The sequence below is a fragment of the Electrophorus electricus genome, chromosome 10 (assembly GCF_041902795.1).
Source record: "Electrophorus electricus isolate QZ-2024a chromosome 10, ASM4190279v1, whole genome shotgun sequence".
In the NCBI taxonomy this organism is placed as follows: domain Eukaryota; kingdom Metazoa; phylum Chordata; class Actinopteri; order Gymnotiformes; family Gymnotidae; genus Electrophorus; species Electrophorus electricus.
The window spans coordinates 65,001-92,990 of record NC_137506.1 but is presented as its reverse complement, the minus strand read 5'-3'; the positions used below and the strand labels follow the sequence as shown (position 1 = coordinate 92,990).

The following is a 27,990-nucleotide window of genomic DNA, read 5'->3' as shown; positions in this document are numbered from 1 at the left end:
GCTGTGCGCTGGTGCACATGGGAGGGACGACAACTGGGTTTTCAGTGGAAACACTTAAGTGGAAACACTTCTCTACGAGGACAAATAGAATAGAGGATCACGAAATCTGTGAGAGCAGCACTTACACCGACGTGTTAGATAACGTTAGTTCAGTTACTGTGGAGCAGTTAAAGCTCTGGTTAGACTGGGTTTGTTATGTTAGTTCAGTTACTGTGGAGCAGTAAAAGCTCTGGTTAGTCTGGGTTTGTTATGTTAGTCCAGATACTGTGGAGCAGTAAAAGCTCTGGTTAGACTGGGTTTGTTATGTTAGTTCAGATACTGTGGAGCAGTAAAAGCTCTGGTTAGACTGGGTTTGTTATGTTAGTTCAGATACTGTGGAGCAGTAAAAGCTCTGGTTAGACTGGGTTTGCTCGCCTGGTGGAGAAGCAGAGTCCTGAGATCAGCTCCTGATAACCAGCCTCCTAACGCTGCTTGTTTCTGGAAGACACTGTGGTGTTTCTGTTAGACGGGACACATACAAGCGGGCCATGGTTTCGTGGATTATATCCAGGACAGTCGTGTGAGTAAATCCAGCAGTAAACGTGTTCGTGTTTTCCGTGTTTTCTGGTTCTGTAGTGAAGATTGTAGTGGGCAATGTGAAGCTAAAACGGGGTGTATCGCAAACATCTTTGTACCTATTAGTTACAAGACCAACATTTTATTTGCCAGGGCAACATAATTTTGAACATAACCTAGTTACAGAAATGTCATGTGGGGAAAAACCCTTAACTTTGTAGATTAGCTGGCTGCCTTTCGTACTTTTAGACTAACGCTAACGCAAGATAGCTAGCTAAACTCATTTGCATACATTACAGAGGAAAAATAATATCGCAGATATTTTTATTTTATTTTTATCACATAACTTTTCCACTACACCCTAATGATATGCATCATCCATATTCCTGCAAGCCCTTGATAAACAGGTCATTTAACTACAGACCGTGTAGCCGTTTTTCCCGAGGCAGTACCGTTTGGTTAGATAATTAAGTTACGTAGGTAACGTTGGGTTAGATAATTAAATTACGTAGGTAACGTTGGGTTAGATCATTAAGTTACGTAGGTAACGTTGGGATATAACGTTGCACCTTTCCTCACATTCTCCTTGTTCTGTTTACACACACGGCTCTGCTGAAGGTGATATAGCTCAACCGTTTTGTGTCAATGTTTCTGTTTACACTTGACCATATCAAGGACATCGCTACTGTAGCTACTTGTGCCATGATACAGTGTGTGTGTGTGTGTGTGTGTGTGTGTGTGTGTGTGTGTTTCACCAATAAGGAACTGCTTTTCTTACATATTCATATATAGTTCCTGTGTACTTTCATATTACTTCCTATGTAGTTACTGAACAGTGACTAAATAATATGCCTGTTTAGATTAATTGCTAAATAAGAACACTTAAGTACAATATTACATATACAACCCAGCATTTCATTATAGCGGTAAAGTGCTGAATAATACCTCACATTTATCTGAAACTTTTCTATTTCTTCTGTATTTAGTGAATACTCATTATGTAGATCTGAGACTGGTTACTACGGTTCCTGCACATTTAGCTGTTTCTGTGACATATTGTAGGACTGTGCCCATGTCCGAGGTGTGAGAATGCGCAGGGGTCCGTTAACTTGCACTTGGCCAGTCCCCAGCCTGTAGCCCCTGTGGATGCCACGCTCAATTCCCCAACATGTCAGGCCCCAAGGCTCCTCTGTGCTGGCGCTGTGACCACGTTTGTTTACCATCCATTAATACTCCAGCTGGCTAATTTGGAAAGGGAACTTTATTTGCGTCATGGCTTTGAGATTTGGAATTGGAGAGTGATTGTTGTATCCTGCAGATGGCTATAATTTATTATACCACCATTACAGAGTAGTAATGAACTACTTGTTGATGTTACATACATATTACTAAATGCAACGCATTACCCGTGTCTTTTTGGAATTGGATTGACTAACTGCAGAACCCAAAATATCAGTGTTGATTAGCAGACTATATGATTATTTGTGGGTGGTGGTGTATCTTCATTCTAGTGACAAAAACGTTTTCCTTTCAGGTTGGTGAACACAGATATACTCCAACCAAACCAATGGCTTTGTTACTTTCTGATTATGAGTCAACCATGAAAACAGCTGTTTTTCTCTCCGTCTCTCTCCTCCCTTTTCTTCTTGTCCTCCGGTTTCCACGCTGCCTGATACTCTCTCCCTAACATGACTAGATTTGAACTGTTTAGCTCCCAGCGACACGTTTCTTCCCTATAAACACAGCTGTCACTCTTTAATGGGACACGTCCAGCTCTCACTCCCGCCTGCCGGGTGACGTCAGGTTCGCTGGCACACACGGGACGTTTGTTAGAGTTCGTGGTTCAGAATGATCTTGCTAGTGCAGTCGGTGTGTGATGTAGGTTATTTTGGCTAAGCACACATCAACTAAACCAGGTGTAAACGTCAATAGTTTGTTAGGGTGGAAAAACTGCAGTAGTTTGAGATATTCCACAGTCACACACACACACACACACACACACACACACACACACTCACACACAGAATACCGGAGACGGTATCAGGCAGTCCCATTGTTCCCATAGTTACATGTAAATCTATTGAGGCTGGTGCAGACAGGCCCTGGCTGCAGAGTGGTGTTCCTGTCGATGGCCAGAGAGTGGCACTAGAGAGGCCGTCAACACCTCTCTAAAAGTGTTCCTCTGACCCCATGTCCACATCCTGTCAAGCCCAGCCTAGCTGATGCCAAAGAAAGGATTGCTTATTAAATATGTGTGTGTGTGTGTGTGTGTGTGTGTGTGTGTGTGTGTGAGTGTGTGTGCTTGCTTCTGTTTTAGGCTTGTTTTTGGGACTCTTTATCCAGCTTATTACTCCTACAAAGCAGTCAGGACCAAGAACGTGAAGGAATATGTGAGTCCTTTAAGACATGCACTATGTCTGCGCCTCGCACCTTACAGAGCTCCAGTTCAAAACGTGACATTTATCAAACAAATGCCTGGCTGGTCCATTCTGCTGTCTGATCCGAATTTAAAAACATTTCAAATATAAGCCATTGCTAATCTTTTCTGTCTAGTTTGGTCCTAATGTTAACATAGTTACTATTTCTCCATGGCTAGCTGAGTTATGAGTGTGAGGGTTTGCTGCGTTTGTGCTGAGGAAGTCTCGAGGCCGGTGTCCTGCTCACGCCCTGATGGCCCCGTGATACTGACACAGTTATCTGAACATACTGTGTGTGTGTGTGTTTGTCTCTGTCTGTGTGTCTGTATCTGTGTGTGTGTGTGTGTGTGAGTGTTTGCAGGTGCGATGGATGATGTACTGGATAGTGTTTGCTTTGTACACAGTAGTGGAGACCATCACAGACCTCTCCATGGCATGGTGAGATATAACACACACACACACACACTACTATAACACACACACACACACTACTATAACACACACACACACACACATTACTATAACACACACACACACACTACTATAACACACACACACACACATTACTATAACACACACACACACACTACTATAACACACACACACACACACACTACTATAACACACACACACACACTACTATAACACACACACACACATTACTATAACACACACACACACACTACTATAACACACACACACACACACACATTACTATAACACACACACACACACACTACTATAACACACACACACACACATTACTATAACACACACACACTACTATAACACACACACACACACATTACTATAACACACACACACACACTACTATAACACACACACACACACACTACTATAACACACACACACACATTACTATAACACACACACACACACTACTATAACACACACACACACACACATTACTATAACACACACACACACATTACTATAACACACACACACACATTACTATAACACACACACTACTATAACACACACACACACACACACACTACTATACCACACACACACACACTACTATAACACACACACACACACTACTATAACACACACACACACACACAGACCTCTCCATGGCATGGTGAGATATAACACACACACACACACACACACTACTATAACACACACACACACACACACACTACTATAACACACACACACACACACACACACACACACATTACTATAACACACACACACACATTACTATAACACACACACACACACACACACACACAGACCTCTCCATGGCATGGTGAGATATAACACACACACACACTACTATAACACACACACACACACTACTATAACACACACACACACATTACTATAACACACACACACACACACACACTACTATAACACACACACACACACTACTATAACACACACACACACACACACACACACACACACACTACTATAACACACACACACACATTACTATAACACACACACACACATTACTATAACACACACACACACACTACTATAACACACACACACACACACACACTACTATAACACACACACACACACACACATTACTATAACACACACACACACATTACTATAACACACACACACACACACACACACACAGACCTCTCCATGGCATGGTGAGATATAACACACACACACACACACACTACTATAACACACACACACACACTACTATAACACACACACACACACATTACTATAACACACACACACACACACACTACTATAACACACACACACACACTACTATAACACACACACACACACACACACACATTACTATAACACACACACACACTACTATAACACACACACACACATTACTATAACACACACACACACATTACTATAACACACACACACACATTACTATAACACACACACACACACACAGACCTCTCCATGGCATGGTGAGATATAACACACACACACACACTACTATAACACACACACACACACTACTATAACACGCACACACACATTACTATAACACACACACACACATTACTATAACACACACACACATTACTATAACACACACACACACATTACTATAACACACACACACACACATTACTATAACACACACACACTACTATAACACACACACACACACACATTACTATAACATACACACACACACACTACTATAACACACACACACACACACACTACTATAACACACACACACACACACACACACTACTATAACATACACACACACACACTACTCTAACACACACACACACATTACTATAACACACACACACACACACATTACTATAACACACACACACTACTATAACACACACACACACACACACATTACTATAACACACACACACACTACTATAACACACACACACACACTACTATAACACACACACACACACACACTACTATAACACACACACACACACACAGACCTCTCCATGGCATGGTGAGATATAACACACACAAACACACATTACTATAACACACACACACACACACTACTATAACACACACACACACTACTATAACACACACACACACACACACACACACTACTCTAACACACACACACACACATTACTATAACACACACACACACACACATTACTATAACACACACACACACTACTATAACACACACACACACACACTACTGTAACACACACACACACACACACACTACTGTAACACACACACACACACTACTATAACACACACACACACACACACACTACTATAACACACACACACACACACACACACTACTATAACATACACACACACACATTACTATAACACACACACACACACTACTATAACACACACACACACACATTACTATAACACACACACACACTACTATAACACACACACACTACTATAACACACACACACACACTACTATAACATACACACACACACTACTATAACACACACACACACTACTATAACACACACACACACTACTATAACATACACACACACACTACTATAACACACACACACACACACTACTATAACATACACACACACACATTACTATAACACACACACACACACTACTATAACACACACACACACTACTATAACACACACACACACACACTACTATAACACACACACACACACACTACTATAACATACACACACACACACTACTCTAACACACACACACACACTACTATAACACACACACACACACACATTACTATAACACACACACACACTACTATAACACACACTACTATAACACACACACACACATTACTATAACACACACACACACATTACTATAACACACACACACACTATTCTAACACACACACACACACACACACACTACTCTAACACACACACACACAGACCTCTCCATGGCATGGTGAGATATAACACACACACACACATTACTATAACACACACACACACACACTACTATAACACACACACACACACTACTATAACATACACACACACACACTACTCTAACACACACACACACACATTACTATAACACACACACACACACATTACTATAACATACACACACACACTACTATAACATACACACACACACTACTATGACACACACACACACTACTATAACACACACACACACACTACTATAACACACACACACACACTACTATAACACACACTACTATAACACACACACACACACACACTACTATAACACACACACTACTCTAACACACACACTACTCTAACACACACACACACACATTACTATAACACACACACACACACTACTCTAACACACACACACACACACACATTACTATAACACACACACACACTACTATAACACACACACACACACTACTCTAACACACACACACAACATACACACAGACACGCTACTATAACATACACACTACTCTAACACATACTACTCTAACATACACACAGACACGCTACTATAACATACACACTACTCTAACACACTACTCTAACATACACACAGACACGCTACTATAACATACACACTACTCTAACACACACTACTCTAACACACACTACTCTAACATACACACAGACACGCTACTATAACATACACACTACTCTAACACACACTACTCTAACATACAGACACGCTACTATAACACACACACTACTCTAACATACACACAGACACATTACTATAACATACACACAGATACGCTACTATAACATACACACAGATACGCTACTATAACATACACACAGACACATTACTATAACATACACACAGACACACTACTCTAACACACACTACTCTAACATACACACAGACACATTACTATAACATACACACAGACACGCTACTCTAACATACACACAGACACATTACTATAACATACACACAGACACGCTACTATAACATACACACAGACACATTACTATAACATACACACAGATACGCTACTATAACATACACACAGACACGCTACTATAACATACACACTAACATACAGATACACTACTCTAACATACACACAGACACGCTACTATAACATCCACACTACTCTAACACACACACTAACACACAGACACACTGCTATAACATACATACAGACACACTACTATAACATACACACAGACATGCTACTCTAACCCACACTAACATACACACAGACACACTACTTTAACATACACACTACTCTAACACACACACACTAACATATAGATACACTACTCTAACATACACACACTAACATATAGATACACTACTCTAACATACACACAGACACACTACTTTAACATCCACACTACTCTAACACACACACACTAACATATAGATACACTACTCTAACATACACACAGACACACTACTTTAACATACACACTAACACACACACACTAACATATAGATACACTACTCTAACATACACACAGACACACTACTTTAACATACACACTACTCTAACACACACACACTAACATATAGATACACTACTCTAACATACACACAGACACACTACTATAACATACACACAGACACGCTACTATAACCTCCACACTACTCTAACACACACACTAACACACAGACACACTGCTATAACATACACACACACTACTCTAACATACACAGACACGCTACTCTAACCTCCACACTACTCTTACAGACACTCACATTAACAGTATGCCCTGTGTTAGTCTTTCTCCATCTCTCCCTTCCTCTGCTCAATTTAACAGTAGTCCTGTCATGCCACCAGTGTCCCAAGATCACTACACTTCCCAACATGCTGTTCGACACCCAGTTAACAACCCAGCCAATCACAGCCAGTTCATCAGATCATCATAGATTATGAACATCACCTGTTCTTCTATCTCCAGTGTATTTAAATCGGCCTAGCCCTTCTTCCCATTGTGAAGTATTGCCTCCAGTCTCACTGTGCATACAAGTGGTTTTCCTGTTTTGACCATTTGCGTACCAGATCTTGTTTTGCGTTTTCTACCTACTCTTGCCTGCCCCTTCGGATTAGTCTGCCTGTTTTTGGATTGCTTTTTGGTTTTCCACTTTGACTGTATTCTCTTTATGATTGTGTTTATCCTTGAGCTCGTTTTTCTGGCTCTGACCCTGGCTTGTTCTTTGTCTATGACTCTGGATCAGAATAAAGTGCAAACCTTTTATCCGCAAGCGTCTGCCTTTGTCTACCTGTGTTAGTTCCCTGTGTTAGTCTTTCTCCATCGCTCCCTTCCTCCGGGTTGCAGGTTCCCGCTGTACCACGAGCTCAAAGTGGCTTTCGTCGTCTGGCTGCTGTCGCCCTACACCAGAGGAGCCAGTCTGATCTACAGGAAGTTTCTGCACCCCCTGCTGGCCTCTAAAGAAAGGGTACGCAGGGCTAACCGCCACCCTGGTGGGATCTGAAAGCACACAGGCAGCACTGTGTTACCATGCTGTTAGCACACTGTAAATATATGACTATCAAAAGTTTCGAATGGTAGATATATTAGTGAATTTAGAGATATTTGAAGTTTGGAGTTAGTTAGGAAAGTTCGAAGTTTCACTTGTAATTAGCTTGTAATATCGCTTGTAAGTTACTCCGTACACAATACACATTATTATTATTATTATTACTATAATAATAATAATAATAATAATAAAACAGAAAAGTAAAGAAAAAAACAGTGAATCTTTGAAGTGACTTGGTGTGTGCGTGTCTACAGGAGATAGATGATTACATTGTTCAGGCCAAAGAGAGGAGTTACGAGACCATGGTGAGCTTTGGTCGCCAGGGCCTGACCATCGCTGCCTCTGCCGCGGTCTCCGCTGCTGTCAAGGTAACACACACGCACATACACAAACATCCTGCAGGGTTGCCATGCAAACGTGTGCTCATTTCCTCCTCTGTTCTGCCAGCGAAGCGCAGCGCCCGGTTACACACACGGAGTGTCAGCTCGTGGGCGCCCTCTAGCGGCCGCCTGAGCAGTAGCGTTTTCTTTTACCCTGAGCAGTCCAGCTTTGCTGTCCTGTAATGCTTCCTGTCTTATTCCTGAACACAGCCACCGCTCTACTGATCTTTTCTCTCTCCTTCCACTCTTTCTTACTCTCTCTTTCTCTCCTTGTGTCCCTCTTTTTTCTCTTCCATCTTTCTGCTTTCTCTGAATGCTAGACTAACCACATGTAATGGTCTCTGTACGTGGCTAACGGTGTCCGACCTGCAGGTAACAGCTGACTTGTTTCTGTTCTGTTCAGCGCTGCTTCATACGCCCCCCCCCCCCTACACACACACACACACACACACACACACACAAACCACATGCACAATGCAAATACTTAATTTATACAAGTATAAACTTAGTACAGCCCAAATGTAGTTACTCACCTATTTTTGTTTGAGCTAAACTGGACTAGAAATTTGGCCCCACAGATTTTAGAAGACAGCTACTGGGTCTTCTGGTATCACCTTCTCATGGATATTGAATTCTGTTTTTAAATATTAAAAGTGTATGTTGCCTGTTATTTGTTAGATCATACATAGCTTTATGTATATAGCTTTGAAAATGAGGTTCTTATAAACAATATGTTAAAAAGACCATCAGGCTACTGTACATTTGTATTTTTAAATGCCAACATGGTGACCGATGGGATCACATGACTCTTGTTTCCATAGGGACAGGGCGCCATTAGCGAGCGCCTACGGAGCTTCAGCATTGCGGACCTCACGCAGGTCCCGTCTGACCAAGCAGCATTACGCAGTCCTGTCCATGGGGCCATGCAGACCTCCAGCCTCGGACCCGGGGGCCCCGGTACGCGTTCCGTCACTCTCTCCTCTGTCCGTTGGTTTAAAAAGGTGCCCCGGTTTGCCTCAAAAACATCCAGACATGAGCTTCTGTGCACCGTGCGCCGCGGACGTGGATGACGCCTCCTCCTGCTCGTCCTTCTTTTACCGTGTTAACGTGCTGAAACACTCCGGAAACATCGCCCCCCTGCAGACTGCACTTCAGGAACGGGTGTGAGGGCGTGCCCTCTAGTGGTCGGATCATAATAAAAGCATAACACTGTTAGACTCCTGTGTGCCTGCTACTTCACTGTGTACTAGATCTCAGATGAGAGTTGTTTTGAATTTGGAATGATGCGTAAATGTTCTGTAATCGGAAAAAAACTCCAAGACAGCAAGCACTAAACTTTTCTGTGATAGAATTTCATGGTTCTGCTTCCTGCAACTAACACTATGGTCTCGAAACACAGATACCTCAGCTGTTCTGTGTGCTTGAAAATAAAATAGCATTCTAAATACTTTGAATTAGATTAATTTGTACAAGCAGTCATGTTATTTCCATGTACCGCCAGACACGCTCTGCATTTGATTGCTACACTCTGACGGTGCTTAATTCCCAGTTTGTTGTGTCTGTGGGCTTAAAGGATACTACGCATACAGACAGGAAGAGGAGGGGCACAGAGAGGAAGTAGACAGAACACTGTCTGAGGAGGAGTCACCGGTGCCAAAGGGCCTGCGTAGATCTCAGAGTGTGAAGGTCACTCGCTCCAAAGCTGTGCGCAAAGAGGTGTGTATGTGAGGTGGACATACACAGGCATGTGTATTTTACATATGTGTGTGTGTGAGGTGGGCATACACAGGCATGTGCATTTTACATATGTGTGTGTGTGAGGTGGGCATACCCCTGCATGTGCATTTTACATACGTATATGTGTGTGTGAGGTGGGCGTATTTTACATATGTATGTGTAGGTATTTTCTAAAATGGTCAAGATTACTCTAGATGTTAGTCTCAATGTCTGATGATGATGGCAGCAACAAAAATTATATAACTTTTACTTATAAGTTATATAACTTAAGTTGTCTTTCTAAATTAGTCGTTTCATAATACAGCTTCTGTGTCTCTGCATGCAGCCTCGTTACGGTTCACTGAAGATTAAAACCAGAAGGAGGCCGGCGATCACATCCAGCACATTTGAACAGCCCTGATCATCCAAAAGCAGCAACCAGAGGAGCCCCTGGATGTCCTGGCTACCCTGTTACACTCTACAGAAACCCTTGTAGAAACAGTCCTGGTCACCATGTAACCCACTCTATGAAACCCTGTGTGTGAGACTCTCCCTTCATCCCATAACACTGTTTGAACAGGCCTGGTCATACTGTAACACGCACACACACACACACACACACACACACACACACACACACACACACACACACACTACAGGGGTGTGTTAGAACAGCCTCATTCATACTGTTACATACCAGAGAAGTGTGTTTGAGCAGCCTTTGGTGATACTGTAACACACTGGAGGAGTGTGTGCATGAACAGCCTCTGTCATACCATAACAGACACCAGTGCACTGAAGCTGTGAAGACGTCCTCTCCAGTAGCAAGCGGCGGTTTGTATGTCTGTCTTCTTTGGTTTGTTTGTTTATGAAAGTGGGAATGTTAATTTCTTTATGCATCCTATGAAAAATAGCACTATTCCAAAAAACGAAACAAACTGATGCCATCCTTGAGCTCTTTGGCTCAGCATGGATGACAATCTGGCCGAAATTCATGTAGCTTGTTTGCACTCTATTGCAAGAAAGTACACAGATGAATGGCCAGAGACCAACGAAGGTGTATACTGGGCCGTGTAGCTTACAGAACCTAGTAACTGATATGACCTACAATGACATAATAAGTGTGACTGTCTCTCTGATCTCCCTCAGAGGCTGACTGTTCTCTCCCATCTCCAGTCAGAAGTTGCCAATGGAGCTCACGCCTCCCCCAGTCAAGGGCCCCGTGTCCGAGCAGTGAGACTAGTCAGCCTGCCTGGGGTTTATTGCTAGTTTCATATAGTTGATGGTTGAAAGCTTTCCTTTGCTGCAATGCCCAAAACTGGCCCACCACTGGTGGCCCCTGGGGTTCGGCACCGTCCAGCCGCTGTACACCTGGAAGTTAGCCCGGCCCTCTTCCGAGAACAGCGTCCTCCACTGAAGTCATGGCTTCAGAGTGTGAGTCTCCCAAAAGGAAAGCTGATAACAAGGGCGTTTTATGTTACTTCTGCATTGTCAGCTAGCTTCAGCATATCTGCAAGACTGATCGTTGTACTTTCACACTAACTGTGTTTGTGTGTGTGTGTGTGTGTGTGAGTGATAGTGAAAGAGAGGTGTAATATTCTGCCTCTTGTTTACAGTTTGAGAGTCTGACTTATGAGGGGTTTTTGCTTTTCTTCTTTAGTTTCATTTTTGGATGTCTGAATGCAAACACTCCCTCTATGTGCTCCAACTTATATACATGTACAAACATGCATTGAATGTATTGACTATTTAAATACACTAAGGCTAATGCTTTTGCTGTGTTGACTGGATTCGTATTTCATTGAATTATGTTGTGCGCGCAAGTTTGTTGTGTGTGTTATTCATTTGCCTTCGGGAGTTGTTTCTAGATGTGGATTAGGTTTAGTCTTTGATTAGATAGCACTGTATATGGAGACTGATCACTGAAACCTGTTTCAGTACTGGATTGTCTAGGTGTGTGTGTGTGTGTGTGTGTGTGTGCGCGTGTGCGTGCGTGCGTGCGTGTGTGTGTGTGCGTGCATATGTGTGTTTACGCAGAAGAATATGAGAAGTTGTTCACTAAATTTATGAAGATTCTCTGAGTGAAGTCTAGGGTTTGATTCATTTTATAAGTGCAGTGAATTATCAGGGTTTCAAACATAATTACAGATCAGCACTCTTATTGTAAGACATTTTATATACGTGCAACTGCTCTTGTAAGAAACTTTATACCTGTCACTTTGGTAAGCTGTGAACTACTCAAAAAGCAGAAACACTAATGTGTTTAGAGAGAATTCAGTAGTAAGACATTGTAAAGTCTGGATCTACACTATACATGCTTGAGTGTCCCTGCATAAATAAAGTTTTAATTATTTGATTCTACAGCAGTGATGCACTTGTATTTGCATCGTTTTTCATTCCCTGTGCCCAGTCTGTGGCTGATAGCGTTAGCATATGCAAAGGGAAGACGCACTGGTTTTCAGACAGCTAGGAGCAGTAAAGAGCGCCGTGAAACAAAGACTTCAGTGCATTTCTGTAACTGAGATTTTCAGTTACACGCTTGATGAGTGCAGCTTCTTTAATCTCTGAGCAGCGTCACACACTTTTACTCAGACAAGCAGCTTAATTCCTCAGCCGTGGTTAGGAGCACATATCTGGCCTGGCTAGGACTCAGGGACTCAGGCACTCAGGGACTCAGGCACTCAGGCACTCAGGGACTCAGGCACTCAGGCACTCAGGCACTCAGGGACTCAGGGACTCAGGCACTCAGGGACTCAGGCACTCAGGCACTCAGGTACTCAGGCACTCAGGGACTCAGGCACTCAGGCACTCAGGGACTCAGGCACTCAGGGACTCAGGGACTCAGGGACTCAGGTACTCAGGCACTCAGGGACTCAGGGACTCAAGTCTATCCATCTAAATGGGAGCACTGGTGCCAGTAACGTGTGCATCCTATATTGTGTGTATGTGTAAGTGTGCTAAAATTGGGAGGCATAGACTCAGCAAACTGGAGTCCCAAACTCTGCCAACGTCTAGACTAGCTCCTCCCCCACTCTCAGAGTGTGAAGTTAGGTGATGGAGGTCAGTTAATAAGGGCTCATATACAAAGATGGCTGAGTGCAAGTATGAATAACAGAACTTGGGGTCAATGGTAAAGACCAAATCCAGAAAACGGCCACTGGAAAACAGATCGACACCCAGGACACATACTGGGGTGCATTGGGCCAGCACCGCCAGTGGCTCCAGTGTGAATTGAGATTATGTCGCTAACCCAGGGATCCTTTCTGAAACGTCATTTAGACTCCTCACTGTTCCGACCTTTGGTGTGAGGACAGTGTTGCTGCATTTTCTAATGTTTACCACTAGGTGGAGCCTCTGGGATTTGTCCTGGTCTTGCCAAAGATGCTGCAGAGCACATGTTCTGCATGTGCACATCTACAGGGGAGAAGCATGAGACTCTACAGGTTAGTGTGTGCACACCTCTTGTGATCATCAAACCCTTTGATAAGTTCCATCAGGTGTTTTATAGCCACAAAAACAAAGGACCTCACCACTCATGGGCTGATCTGGAGTTGATCTGTAGCCGAATGCTGACATGTCTTACAATTTCCTGTCCCCGTAAACTGGAGATAGACACACTGAGGAAATGACAAATCATGATGGTCATAAATCACTGATTATGAAAAACTGTTTTCAACTCGACAAACACGACAGTAGTAGCAGCTTTGTGCGTGTGTGTGTGGGGGGGGGTGTTGCTGCAGTGTATGTGGGTGTATGCATGTGACCTTTGTTAAGTACTGTGGTGCTTGAATATTTATACCTTCAAGCTAAAAAGAAGGATTTAAATCACACACACGCACACATGCACTCACACACGCGCACACACACACACGCACACACACACGCACTCACACACGCGCACACACACACACACGCACACACACACGCACTCACACACGCGCACACACACACACACACACGCTCTCACACACGCTCTCACACACACACACACACACGCACACACACACACACACACGCACACACATGCTCTCACATGCTCCAGAGCTGGTGAGTTTTTGAACAGTGAGTAAGTGAGAAGAGACAGATTACTCAGTCTGAAACCATGTTAATTGACTCTTCTTTGTTGTGAGGCTTCCCTGTGGTCCATATATGAGGTGAAGCATTTATGCTTTATTTCCAGTCACTTTTGAAGGTGCCGTTTCTCTGAAACATTCCTGGTCAAATAAAAAAGGAAATATTTGCATAAACTATTAAAAAGCTGGCTGTATTTAGTGAGGCGCTTGATTGCCTGAAGCGTGCGGGAGCTGGCGTGTGTGGTCTGACTGCAGCCGTTTCATTGTGTTCCCTGTCAAAGGACGTGTTTAAGTCTTTCCGCACGCTCTTTGAACGTGTCCTGTGTCTCGGATGGCATCAGAGGTGCGAGGGGAAGAGAGGAAGACCGAGGGTGAGCGTGCGGGAGGCAGGATGAAAGCGATATGAGGCTCATCTCTCCCCCGGGAGCGGACGCCTGTATGAGGAGCACTGGGTGAGAGTGGAGTGGACGTCTGTCCGAGCCGCCGTCCTGCTCCCGTACAACCGCTGAACCCTTCCTGTCTGCTCTGTTGAGATGCATTCTGGGTAGGCTGGGTAGACGTGTGTGTGTGTGTGTGTGTGTGTGTGTGTAGCCCACACACTCATTTCTCATTCCTTTAATTTTAACCCTTTCTTTTCCCTTTGTGTGTGTGTGTGTGTGTGTGTTTGTGTGTAAAACCCACACACTCATTTTGTTATTCTCATTCCCTTAATAATAACCCTTTCTATACTCTTCATGTGTGTGTGTGTGTGTGTGTAACCCACACACTGAGGAATGTCTCCAGACTCCTCTCTGTCTTCTACTTGCTTGACCTTAGCTGCTGCCTCATTCACTCTTTGTGGCTTTGAATTTCTCCCTCACTCTCTCTTCCTGCCCATGCACCCTCTCTCTTCCTCCTTCGCACTCTTTCTTCCTCTTGCCCCCATCCCTCTCTCCCGCTGCGCAGACGTGCTCTCTGCCCTTCTCTCTCTTCACTCTGGTCTCTATAATCCTTCCTTCAATACCCAAAGCTGCAGGCCCCTCTGCCTCGGGTCCGGACCCCCGACACGCAGACACTATCACGTTCCCAAGGACTGCTTTTCAGGCTCCCGCTGCTCCGGCCCCGTTTCCCACTTCTTGGGGGTTTTACGGACCACCCTGCCCGGAATGGGTTAGCTTTGGGGGGGGGCACACAATGACCCGCATGCCTCCGCAGCCAGCCGTCAGCACGGAGCAGGCCCAGTTCACCGCTCCACGGCCGCTCAGACACAGCAGCCTGCGTGAGTGGTCGTGGCTAAAAACAGGACAAAAAACCAGAACAGAAAGGTAGACCACTATGTAAAAATAGTGTGTCTGAATATTTTTTCGCAGTGGAGAATGTTGTTATTGGGCATAATTATGCAGTCTGGAAGGGCATGTATGAATGTGTGTTGAGACTGTGTGTAGGTGTCAGGGGCTCCAGACAGATAAACACCAATCAGAAGAACTGAAATCGAGGATCAGTGGTGTTTGGCTTGTGGTTCCGGGCGTTTGGGTGTTACGCCATCCTCCTGTGGACACGAAAGACGTGAAAATCCACAACAAAAATGCAGCACTTTCTTCACTGCTGTCTGGAGGAGGGAGCTTGTTTGTGTTTGGGACCTTCTGTAAAGACACACACAGGCACACACATACATACACACCCGTGAGACACAGAAGACACCGTGGTGTTCTCACACTCATGTTCATACAGTTCCCAGCCTTTGCATTCATGATGTGTGTGTGTGTGTGTGTGTGTGTGTGTATGTGTGTGTGTGTGTGTGGAGAGAGAGAGTGTGTGTGTGTGTGTGAGTGTGAGTGTGTGTGTGTGTGTGTGTGTGTGTGTGTGTGTGTGTGTGTGTGTGTGTGTGTGTGTGTGTGTGTGTAAGAGAGAGAGCGAGAATGTGTGTGTGAGTGAGAGAGAGAGAGTGTGTGTGTGTGAGTGTGTGTGTGTGTGTGTGTGTGTGTGTGTGTAAGAGAGAGAGCGAGAATGTGTGTGTGAGTGAGAGAGAGACACATTTAAGAGATTCAAAGGTCACTACAGTTCCACAGTAAGGCTACATCTCTCTGTGCGTCTCACACACACCTACACAGAGTTCACCTGAGGAGTGTTTCGCCATGCTCATGGAGCTCCAGTTCTAATCTTACACTGCAGATGGCCATGCTACCCCCATTCACTACACCCTCCACACTACTCCCTACACCCTAAACTCCCTAGAACCCTCCGCTCATTACACCCTACACCCCACTCCCTAAACTCTGATAACACAATACAACCTGCAGTCCATTCACTACACCCTCCACACTACTTCCTACACCCTAAACCCTGCATTTCACTCCTTACACTCCCCATTACGTGCCTCACACGCTAAACCCTACACTTGGTTCTATGCACCACAGATGTTGAAGCCTGACTCCAGTGCACAGACAGATCCTGCCAGATCCTGCCAGATACCACGATAGTGATCATGCCATGCACTGATGACGCATGTGTGAGGGGAAGTTTCTCAAGTGTTTGCTCTAATGAGAAAGGCATGAGGTGTGGTGGCCTTTCAGAGCACCTGGGACATGTTTCACCAGCGTCTGACCTTTCAGCTCCACAGGTCGAGCACAGCAAGTTTAACTCTACTACTGACTGTACTACTGACTATACATACTACTGATTCTATTACTGACTCTATTACTGGCTCTACTACTGAGTCTATTACTGAACTCCCCAGAAATGAAAGCTGTGTCCAGCAAGGTCACAGGTCTGATCAGTTCTGATCAGTGTGGTGTTCGTTGTTTTGTATGTGTGTGTGTGTGTGTGTGTGCGTGAGAGAGAGAGAAAGAAAGAGAGAGAGGTGGAGAACACATAGAAAATAGCACCTTCAGTCTTTTAATCTGTTCATTCTTATCCCTTTGTGGGTGTGCTTCAACAGAGCGCTTAAGAAAAACACTAATGCGTGTTAAGTAGACCTGAAAAAAACAGAATGAGAGATATTGGGGGTGTGTGTGTTATGGGTTGCTTTAATCAGGTCTATTATGGGCTAAACGATAGCTAATCCCTCTCCTAGCTGTGGGTTCAGTCTGCCTGCCTGTCTGTCTGTCTGTCTGCCTGCCTGCCTGTCTGTCTATCTGCCTGCCTGTCTGTCTGTCTGTGTCTGCCTGCCTGTCTGTCTGTCTGTCTGTCTGTCTGTCTATCTGCCTGCCTGTCTGTCTGTCTGCCTGTCTGTCTGTCTGTCTGTCTGTCTGCCTGCCTGCCTGTCTGTCTGTCTGTGTCTGTCTGTCTGTCTGCCTGCCTGTCTGTCTATCTGCCTGCCTGTCTGTCTGTCTGCCTGCCTGCCTGTCTGTCTGTCTGTCTGTCTGCCTGTCTGTCTGCCTGCCTGTCTGCCTGCCTGCCTGTCTGTCTGTCTGTCTGTGTCTGGACCCTTGGATGACTCCTGCTGCCATCTGCAGGATTTGGAGGAAGGTGTCTGGAAACGGATCACACCACTGTAGCGCCCAGGTTTACCGGCGTCTCCCTTCAACTATAAAGTATGTTTTATGAAAGAATGAATGAAGTTATATTTATATAGCGCTGCTCTAGGAAACCAAGGTCGCTTTACAATTAACACTTACGCAGTTTTAATTTTAGATTATTTTAGATTTTCAAATGAAATGTTGTAAACATTAGGATGCCCTGACCAGAATAAAATGATTATATACACACACATACACGCACACAGACTGTGAGACTGTGACTGGTTTATGGTTGTTTAAATGATCTTGTCTACAATATATACATTGACATAACAGGAGTTTACCAGAAGACAGACTCTCTCTCTCTCTCTCTCTCTCTCTCTCTCTCTGTATACCTGACTACAACTCCCAAGCACAGCCTCACATGATCCCCATTACTGGACTATTGAATTTACCTGTTACTCATTATCTGTGTTTTATCGTGTGTCTGTACCTGTGTGTTTAATCGTGTCTGTACCTGTGTGTTTAATCGTGTGTCTGCACCTGTGTGTTTAATCGTGTCTGTACCTGTGTGTTTAATCGTGTCTGTACCTGTGTGTTTAATCGTGTGTCTGTACCTGTGTGTTTAATCGTGTCTGTACCTGTGTGTTTAATCGTGTCTGTACCTGTGTGTTTCATAATGTCTGTTTTGTGCACTCACAATGAAGTATTGCCTCTACTCAGAACTGAGCGGCCCCTGTCTCTTCGTTGTAGGTTCTAGTTGCCGAACTGGTCTGGTGGTCTGTTGTCTTGCCTGCTCCATTTGGTTTGGTTTGTTTTGTCTCATTGTCTCCTGGGTTTGGTAATTTGTCGGCTCTGGTTTTGAACCTTGACCCCAGATTATTATTTTATTCTAAATAAAACATCTTCCTGCAAGCATCTGACTAGTTCTGAAATGTCCCTCTCTCTCTCTCTCTCTCTCTCTCTCTCTCTCTCTCTCTCTCTCTCTCTCTCTCTCTCTCTCTCCTTCTCACTCTCCCTCTCTCTCTCTCTTTCTCCCCCTCTCTCTCTCTCTCTCAGCCATTCCACAGCCTCAGACAGCTGACCATCATCTCTCTCAAACACTTGAATTTCCCAGTCTAGCCCCTCATCCCACAATCTCCCCCATGACCTCTGACCCCTCACTAATTACATACAGCTAAGTTAGTGATGATGGCGTGGTTACATACATCCCTGAGCTCTCAGTGCAGAAGCGGCCAAGGCGAGACTTCAGCGATCGTTCATCTAAACACATCAGCTAGCTAACAGGAAGGGAATGTGTCAAAGATGGGAAACAGCCACTTCCACATCAGACTTAATTAGCCAAGCAGATGGTAGAAGATGAAAAAAAAGAGCGAACCCGAGTAAAGATAATAACGGCTCCTAACTCGGATGCTCCTGAACTCCGACCTTAAACATCACATTTCTTCTGATGCCATCTTCTAGAATTCAAAGCACCGGCCAAATGAAAATGTTGGGTCAAACTGGAAAGTTGATAGGGTTTTATGCAGCCACACCCGGCGACCACTTCAGTGTGTTCTTTTGCTGCACAAGGCCAGTCTCCAATTTGATGTTTAAAAATTCACATCAAAGTTTAGGTCTGGATAATGCCAGCCCAATTGCGGAGGACCCTAATGACCCCGTGACCTAAAAACAAAGGTCCAAAAATTGTTAGAAAAATGTCCTCACCGGAATTAAACCAGATCAGAGGAACCAGTTTAAACCAATTTACCCTTAACACACTAGAGAAAAGAAATGTTATGGTTGACTGGTGGACTGTTTGATCATTTGATTATTTATATGATAACAAATAACAAAAGAGTAGCATTGTTGATTTAAATTCATATACTGTCAAGGTGTCCCAAAGCTACACTTTCTCTCCGGATCGTGACAGACGGCAGTAATGTGTAATCAACATTAATATTTAGTAAATCATTTCGCAATGCAAAAGACTTAAATCTCCATTTATGTTCTTCTCTTGCCAAAGAGATCTGAATCGATTACACCCAACACGTGCATGCACTCACATACACACACACAAACACACACACACACACACACACACAAATTCAGAGGTGGGATTCTCAGATGAGCAGTGGGTTTGGCATGACCAGCAGCTCTGTGTGTGCGTGTGTGTGTGTGTGAGTGTGTGTGCGTGCATACAAACCAAGAGTTAAATCAGAAACTGAAGCAGGGTTTGTTTGTGTATGCATGTATTGTTTGGTACAGGCTGCTAAAGGTAGTATGAAGGTTCCAGTGTGTGTGTGTATATGCAACACTGTTATTTTTATCATTCTCATTGCGCTAATATTATTGTGTGTGTGTGTGTGTGTGTGTGTGTTTTCAGCTCCAGCATGTTCGCTCTCGTTGTTAGGAAGATTCCTGAGTGATTAAACAGGCTGGCGTGTCTTTCAGCCTGTCGTGTGCCAGGGGCACAGTTTCATCGGGTTTCACCACACACAGCACCTTACCTCACCTCTCAGACAGTAGCGGAGTGAGTTAACTCCACACACACACACACATACACTGTGAGAGTCAGGGTGAGAGACAGAACTAGAGCTTCTCTCACACTGTTCCACTCTCCTGGACTTTGGGAAGCCTATAGGCCTATAGGACATTTAAGTGGCTTCTCTGCTCAAGGACACCTGATTCCAATCATCAGCTAATTATCTGAGCCTATGTGAGATCAGGTGTGTTAGGGCCTGTGTGGAGTAGGGGAATCCCAGAGTGGGAGCACAGCCGTACCGCTGCAGACTACTGCAGAGCGCACTGCCCGTCTGTACAAATAATTGGATTTTTATACACTTTATTTATGTACAGGGAGACCCAGTGCACTAAAGACTGTTGACCTAATTTAATTCTGTTGATTTAATCTATGTGAAACGAATTAAGTTCCCTATAGACATTCTTTCAAACTGTGATTTAAACACACACACACACACGCACACACACCAGTTCAGTAATCTATGAATGTGAACGTATCTCTCCTAGGACAAGCACTGTAATGATTAGGTGATTAGGTCTAAGTAAATGTTTATCTATAATTTATCTGCAGGATTAGGCATTAAGGCCCAAGAAGTCTGTGGGGTGGGCAAACAGTGTGTGTGTGTGTGTGTGAGTGTGTGTGTGTGTGTGTGTGTGTGTGTGTGTGTGTGTGTGTGTGTGTGTGTGTGTGTGTGTGTGTGGAGTACTTACTGTGTTAAGGTAAAACCTGTATTGGTTAGGTGTATAGAAACCTGAAATAGTGGTTAGTGACAGATTGGCACTATGTAGCTCTTCCTGTTTAGTGTGAAACAGCTAATGTCATTTTGTTTGACTTTTAAAACGAAGATGTTGGAACCACAATGTGGAATATCCAAAATACGTCTCTCTTAGAATGCAGAATTCTTTCTTGGTTGTCATAAAAGAGGTGATTTATTATGCCACTGTGTTAATGTAAATTGTGCTGTTTTGTTTTCATGTAAATCTGATCCTCTCGGTGTAGTAGTCTACTCCTTACACACACACAAAAGAATAACAAAGCTTCTATTCAAGTCACCGTGGTAACCGTGCCCTGTGGCACAGGCTGCCTGCTTTCTCCCCTCGTAAGGTCACAAATCTGCAGTTTCACACCAGCTGAGAATAATTACCACCAGTGGCAAATATTAAAGTGAACCTTGCTGATTTATCCACCAGAAGCCTTTTGAATCGTTTATGGCAGACAGAGAGAGAGAGGGAGAAAGAGACCTTCAGGCAGGTAGAGGTGTAGCGTAACTGCTTGTAATTGGGTAATTAAAGTGTGTGGTCTATAGGTGGAGAGGGGGTTACAGATACAGGCACACATACAGGTGGAGTCCCATGGGGTCTAACAGGGTCTGTCATTTTTTTGTTTGTTTTTTGTTTATTTGTTTGCAGAGAATTTTTGTATTAAAAAAAATATACGTGTCTTTGGAGCCTTTTATTCTGTACTTTGTTCAGTAGAAAAGCTTTTAGTAATGACTAAAGCTTTGAGTCTTCTTGGGTTGCATCTACCAGCTTTTCACACCTGAATTTGGGTAGTTTCTCTCATTCTTCCTTTCAGATCCTCTTAAGATAACTCTGACGGATTAGGAGTGTCTGGGAGCTGTAATTTACTCGTGCCTCTCCAGGATTTCAGTTTTCACGTCACTGTCTAGAAGACCTCTTCTCAGGTAAACCCTTCACAGCTAGGTTGAGAACTGCAGACAGGCCACAGGGGGACGTGCGGTTTTAATCGGCAGTGTCGTGCGTCAGTGATGAAGTTTCTTAATGACAATGGACTGTAAAGAATTAATCTGGGCCTGTCATTTCTGAAATATGTCACATTCAGTCATTTGTCTGAGTGAAAGAGATTCAGCACCTTTGAGTAAAATTCGCCGGCTCTCAGCCAAGGTACTATGACGTGTTTGTTTTAAAACCAAATAGATGTGCGTATCTGGGAATCACTTACAAAATGGTGTATGATGCCATTCCCACGTCGGCTACACACCCTTGTCTCTCACCGCACTATATGCGTCTGGGGAAAAATATCTAACATCCCTCATGAAAAATATCCAACATCCCTCATCAGGGCCAATTCCAAAGCAGTTTTTTACAATGAGTGATTGTGTTATTAGGAACATTCTGTAACTGTACCTAATATGACTTACACTATACAGTAATAATACACCATTGGAACCACTATTGACTGTACTGGACTCCCGGACCCTGTGTGCTCTCTAGCTGACTGACTGTACTGGACTCCCGGACCCTGTGTGCTCTGTAGCTGACTGAATGTACTGGACTCCCGGACCCTGTGTGCTCTGTAGCTGACTGACTGTACTGGACTCCCGGACCCTGTGTGCTCTGTAGCTGACTGACTGTACTGGACTCCTGGACCCTGTGTACTCTGAAGCTGGATCTGCCCCTTTTTTAAATATCTTCATGAAAGAGGCCCCTGGAAACATGGCACAAGTTCCCATCAGCTACTTCACTTCTGAATTCACAGAGCCAGCCAGAAAAGGTTTGCTAGCCTACAGGTTCAGCTATTTAGCAGGAATACAGAGCAACTGGCAGCTCAGCATAGATATTAAATTACTTGGAATTTAAGTCAACCATCTTTGTAACACTGGTGTGAAAATGTTTCTCTGTCCCTTCAGGCGGTCTGTTCAAAAAGCATTGAAACGTTTTTCATCCTAAAGAGTGCTGAGTTTTCTCCCCCCGAAGGCCCTGATGGAGAGGAGCTCCATGCTTGGTGCTGCGTCAGGGATTCTGGACGCACACCGGGTGTTGATGCAGGGAACCCCAGTTCTGATGACTTGGGGATACCTGTGCTAAATGCTTGGCATGAGGCAGGGATAAGGGGTCAAAGGTTGTGGGGTGAAAGGTGAAAAGGTGAGGCTATTAAGGGGTAAGATTGATGAGGTGGTTCTGCTGACTACCATAGAGATCAGAGAACCCAGTGTGTGTGTGTGTGTGTGTGTGTGTGTGTGTGTGTGTGTGTGTGTGTGTGTGCGTGCGTGCATGCGTATACTTACAGCCTTTATTTGAAAAAAGTTTTTCTTGTGTGTCTGTGTGTGTACATATGGCAGTTCCTTGCTGCAGTGTTATATAGATCAGTCTTAAACCTTTATCAAGATATCAGGATAGATAAAAAACCGGTCTGTGTGTGTCTGTGTCTTATAATGTTCTTTTGTAATTTATAACCGTCTAATGCTCTTTGAACATAAAACCAGGTTCCCCTTCATCTGAGACAAACAAGTTATTAGGTGTCTCAATGTTATTAGTGAGCTGGGATCTCTTTCCTTGCTGTTGGATTAAAATAGATTGATGTTCAGTATTTTTCTTGTACAGAAACTGAGCACCTCTCAGACAGACTGGTGTACAGACAGACAAACAACCAAGCAGCGAAAGTCAGACACACCAGCCTCACTGTGGTGTTCTTCCAGTGGAGCCTGTAGAAGTAACTACTGTTACATCTGTAGTGTTTACACAATGATCTGATCTACTGGGAGGTCTGTAGTCTTTACACAATGATCTGATCTACTGTGAGGTCTGTAGTCTTTACACAATGATCTGATCTACTGTGAGGTCTGTAGTCTTTACACAATGATCTGATCTACTGTGAGGTCTGTAGTCTTTACACAATGATCTGATCTACTGTGAGGTCTGTAGTCTTTACACAATGATCTGATCTACTGTGAGGTCTGTAGTCTTTACACAATGATCTGATCTACTGTGAGGTCTGTTGTCTTTACACAATGATCTGATCTACTGTGAGGTCTGTTGTCTTTACACAATGATCTGATCTACTGTGAGGTCTGTAGTCTTTACACAATGATCTGATCTACTGTGAGGTCTGTAGTCTTTACACAATGATCTGATCTACTGTGAGGTCTGTTGTCTTTACACAATGATCTGATCTACTGTGAGGTCTGTAGTCTTTACACAATGATCTGATCTACTGTGAGGTCTGTAGTGTTTACACAATGATCTGATCTACTGTGAGGTCTGTTGTCTTTACACAATGATCTGATCTACTGTGAGGTCTGTTGTCTTTACTCACTGATCTGATCTACTGGGAGGTCTGTAGTCTTTACACACTGATCTGATAACTGTTAACCCCATTAACCCCACTGTCTGTACACTCTGATCTAATCCAGATAGCATCTGTCTCTGAACACACATACACAAATACTCAGACTTATACACTTGTTCTCACATACAAGCACAAATGCAAACATACTAACTCCATCTCTCTTTAACACACACACACACACACACACACACACACACACACACACAAAACCCCACACCACAGAAATAAATCTCTAAACTTACTATTTTGGATGTACTTTGCCAAATATATCAATCTCTATGTATGAGATGATTAGAAACGTCTGTCTAGCCTTAAGAAGAGTCCATATGCCTGTCAGAACAGAACAGAAAAAGCAAACACCATCGGCTACCAATAACACTCACTGTTGAGGTCTATGCAACTGACTGCACTGCACTACGTTTTGGTATTGCCTATGTAGATGCTAAGATCTTTTAAAGATTTTTGCTGTGTGAAGGTAATACTTTCACAGGTGCATTCATGTACACACACAAACACGCACGCACGCATGCACACACACACAAAGTGGTTATTTACACATAATTACACATAATAGCCATGGGAGTGGTGGAAGTAGGTTTGCTGCCTCCTGTGTGAGAAGGAGAAAAAGCACGCTGATGTCCTGCTGCTCATTGTTTGTCTGAATGACTGACAGGTGTGTATCACAGCATGTAAACAGGGGCAGGAGTCACACACATTTCCTGGCCGCTCCCCCTGGTGAAGCTGTCAGTCACTCTGAATTGGACCACTCAGGGTCTGCATTTTCTCAGGGCTCTCCTTGCTCCACCTCCAATTGATAAGACCCCACCCTTCCGTGCCCCCACTGACTTTGATTGACAGCTTGATTGTGAGAATGGATGGTGCTCTGGGAACCCCCCTCCTCCCGTGGCCAGTCCTGTCCCGGCACAACCCCGGGCTCCCAGCGGATGACGCTAAGCTAATTAGCCCACAGTGGTCATATTTCGCGTCCAGGGAGCTGCCTGAAGAAGTGCAATAAATCACACGGACTGATCCTGACACGGCGCATGAAAGCCAAACCTGTCACACTCCAGTTAGACATGTGGCTTGTGCTCTCTTCTCTCTTTCTGTTTTCTGTTCTCTGGGCCTTTCTTTTTATGGCAGGAAGAGACAGATGGAGAGAGAGAGAGAGAGAGAGAGCTGAGGAATGAGTGTATGTATCATGGGGATCCCTGGCCTTGCCCTTTTAAGTGTTTTCTCTGTGAGAGTGGAATGTCTTCCCTCTGTCGAGCTTTGCGCAGATCTCTGAAAGGATGGCCACGGTCAGCAGAACGTTTTGAACCCTCTGGCTGATCAGAGGCCCTGGTGTCTCGAAGGGGAACCCCTGTCACAGTGGGTTTAAATTATTTACGCACGACGTCCAGTGTCGGCCCGGTAGCGGTCCTGAATATCATCTCACTTACATGGCAGGCTCCAAATATTACTGCTCATTGATGTGTGAGCCATCATTGTTCATCACGGATGAAGCCCCATCCCCAACTATAAAACATATTTAAATGTTCACCCTATGCTCAGAATATCAGCCATGCACTCGATATGCACATGTAACAAAGTTGAATTAGAAGGTACATCACTATGACTGGAACGCAGTTTGAAAGCACGAAGGTTGTTTACAGACTAGCCAATAAAATAAACATTACCACTAAAAAGCTCAGATCTGTCTTCAGCAAACTAAACCTGTGCAGTGATGAGACAGAAGCCACAGGACAACAGAGTTCTTAATCAGCCCAGGCCTAGTTTGAATTTCAGAAAACACTGTTAAAGCAAACTGGTGCCTTAAGACTCTTCATGCAGGAGTATTGGCTGAGTGGCCTGCATTTGTCTAGGATCACTGGTGTGTTGTGCTGTGTTGTGTTGTGCTGTGTTGTGTTGTGCTTTGCTGTGTTGTGTTGGGCTGTGTTGTGTGTGTATTCCCACTGCAAATATCACTTTCTTTTGCAAATATGAAATAAAAACCAGATATATACTGTTTTAGTATTTTTAATGTCTGTCTACAAGATAAGTGGTTAGCTTACTAAAAATGCATGACAAGCAGTCTATCAGTCAGGATAAATACAGGAGGATTTTACAGTTAAAAGTTTAGTACAAATCACAAGTGCTGTCAGCTCAGCTTTCAGACTTTACAAACTCCCTTTAGAAAGTTTAGAAAGGTTACTACATGTTTATTTAATCAGTTAATCATATGGTTAACTGCATGGTTATGTCATACACATTTTGGGAGAATTTAACATTTAATAAACAACAAAAAAATAACTAAAAATAATGAATGTGCATAGCTAATTGCCCTGGGCTGTGTGTTTGAATGCTAGGCAGCAGCGGTCATTCATCTTTTTGGCAGGGGCAGGAGTGTGTGATGTGTATCTGAATGGACAGTGACAGCAGATTAATCCAGTTAGTCTTTGATTTGATTACAGTGGAGCAGAATGAATAGGATGACTAGGAGGGGGATGGTTGGAGGGCAAAAGCTCTGCACCATGGAGGTCAGCCTAGCCCAGTGCTGGTTAGAATGGCCTAATGGAGAAGATTAGCCTAGCCCAGTGCTGGTAGTTAGCCTAGCCCAGTGCTGGTAGTTAGCCTAGCCCAGTGCTGGTTAGAATGGCCTAATGGAGAAGATTAGCCTAGCCCAGTGCTGGTAGTTAGCCTAGCCCAGTGCTGGTAGTTAGCCTAGCCCAGTGCTGGTAGTTAGCCTAGCCCAGTGCTGGTTAGAATGGCCTAATGGAGAAGATTAGCCTAGCCCAGTGCTGGTAGTTAGCCTAGCCCAGTGCTGGTAGTTAGCCTAGCCCAGTGCTGGTAGTTAGCCTAGCCCAGTGCTGGTTAGAATGGCCTAATGTAGAAGATTAGCCTAG

The 27,990-nt window shown here is 43.9% G+C and overlaps 2 protein-coding genes across 5 annotated transcripts in view; both read left to right on the top strand.

Annotated features, from left to right (window-relative positions):
- The first annotated feature begins 15 nt into the window (after positions 1-15).
- reep3a (receptor accessory protein 3a) lies at positions 16-13,367 on the top strand. Of its 4 annotated transcripts, none has more exons than XM_027032715.3 (8): positions 16-559; positions 2,873-2,945; positions 3,325-3,410; positions 8,709-8,829; positions 9,165-9,278; positions 10,112-10,247; positions 10,864-11,006; positions 11,353-13,367. In XM_027032715.3, the coding sequence occupies exons 1-8, from the start codon at positions 528-530 to the stop codon at positions 11,425-11,427; spliced, it is 780 nt and encodes a 259-aa protein (XP_026888516.1). In that variant the 5' UTR covers positions 16-527; the 3' UTR covers positions 11,428-13,367. The 4 variants fall into 4 exon arrangements, with proteins under 4 accessions (XP_026888516.1, XP_026888517.1, XP_081578453.1 ...); XM_027032716.3 differs by having other exon boundaries at positions 18-559; positions 3,334-3,410; XM_081722327.1 differs by having other exon boundaries at positions 20-108.
- A 133-nt stretch (positions 13,368-13,500) lies between these two features.
- The window catches only part of cyp26c1 (cytochrome P450, family 26, subfamily C, polypeptide 1), a 32,389-nt gene continuing 17,899 nt past the window's right edge, over positions 13,501-27,990 (top strand). The window contains exon 1 of the mRNA XM_035533140.2: positions 13,501-27,990. This exon is cut by the window's right edge and continues 2,794 nt beyond it. The gene's annotated coding sequence lies outside the window, so the exon portion shown is untranslated.

Coding starts and splice junctions, on each gene's coding strand:
- reep3a (XM_027032715.3), top strand. CDS start 528: ATGGTTTCGTGGATTATATCCAGGACAGTCGT. Junction 560..2,872: donor ATTATATCCAGGACAGTCGT/GTGAGTAAATCC, acceptor CTTCTGTTTTAG/GCTTGTTTTTGGGACTCTTT. Junction 2,946..3,324: donor CCAAGAACGTGAAGGAATAT/GTGAGTCCTTTA, acceptor TGTGTGTGTGAG/TGTTTGCAGGTGCGATGGAT.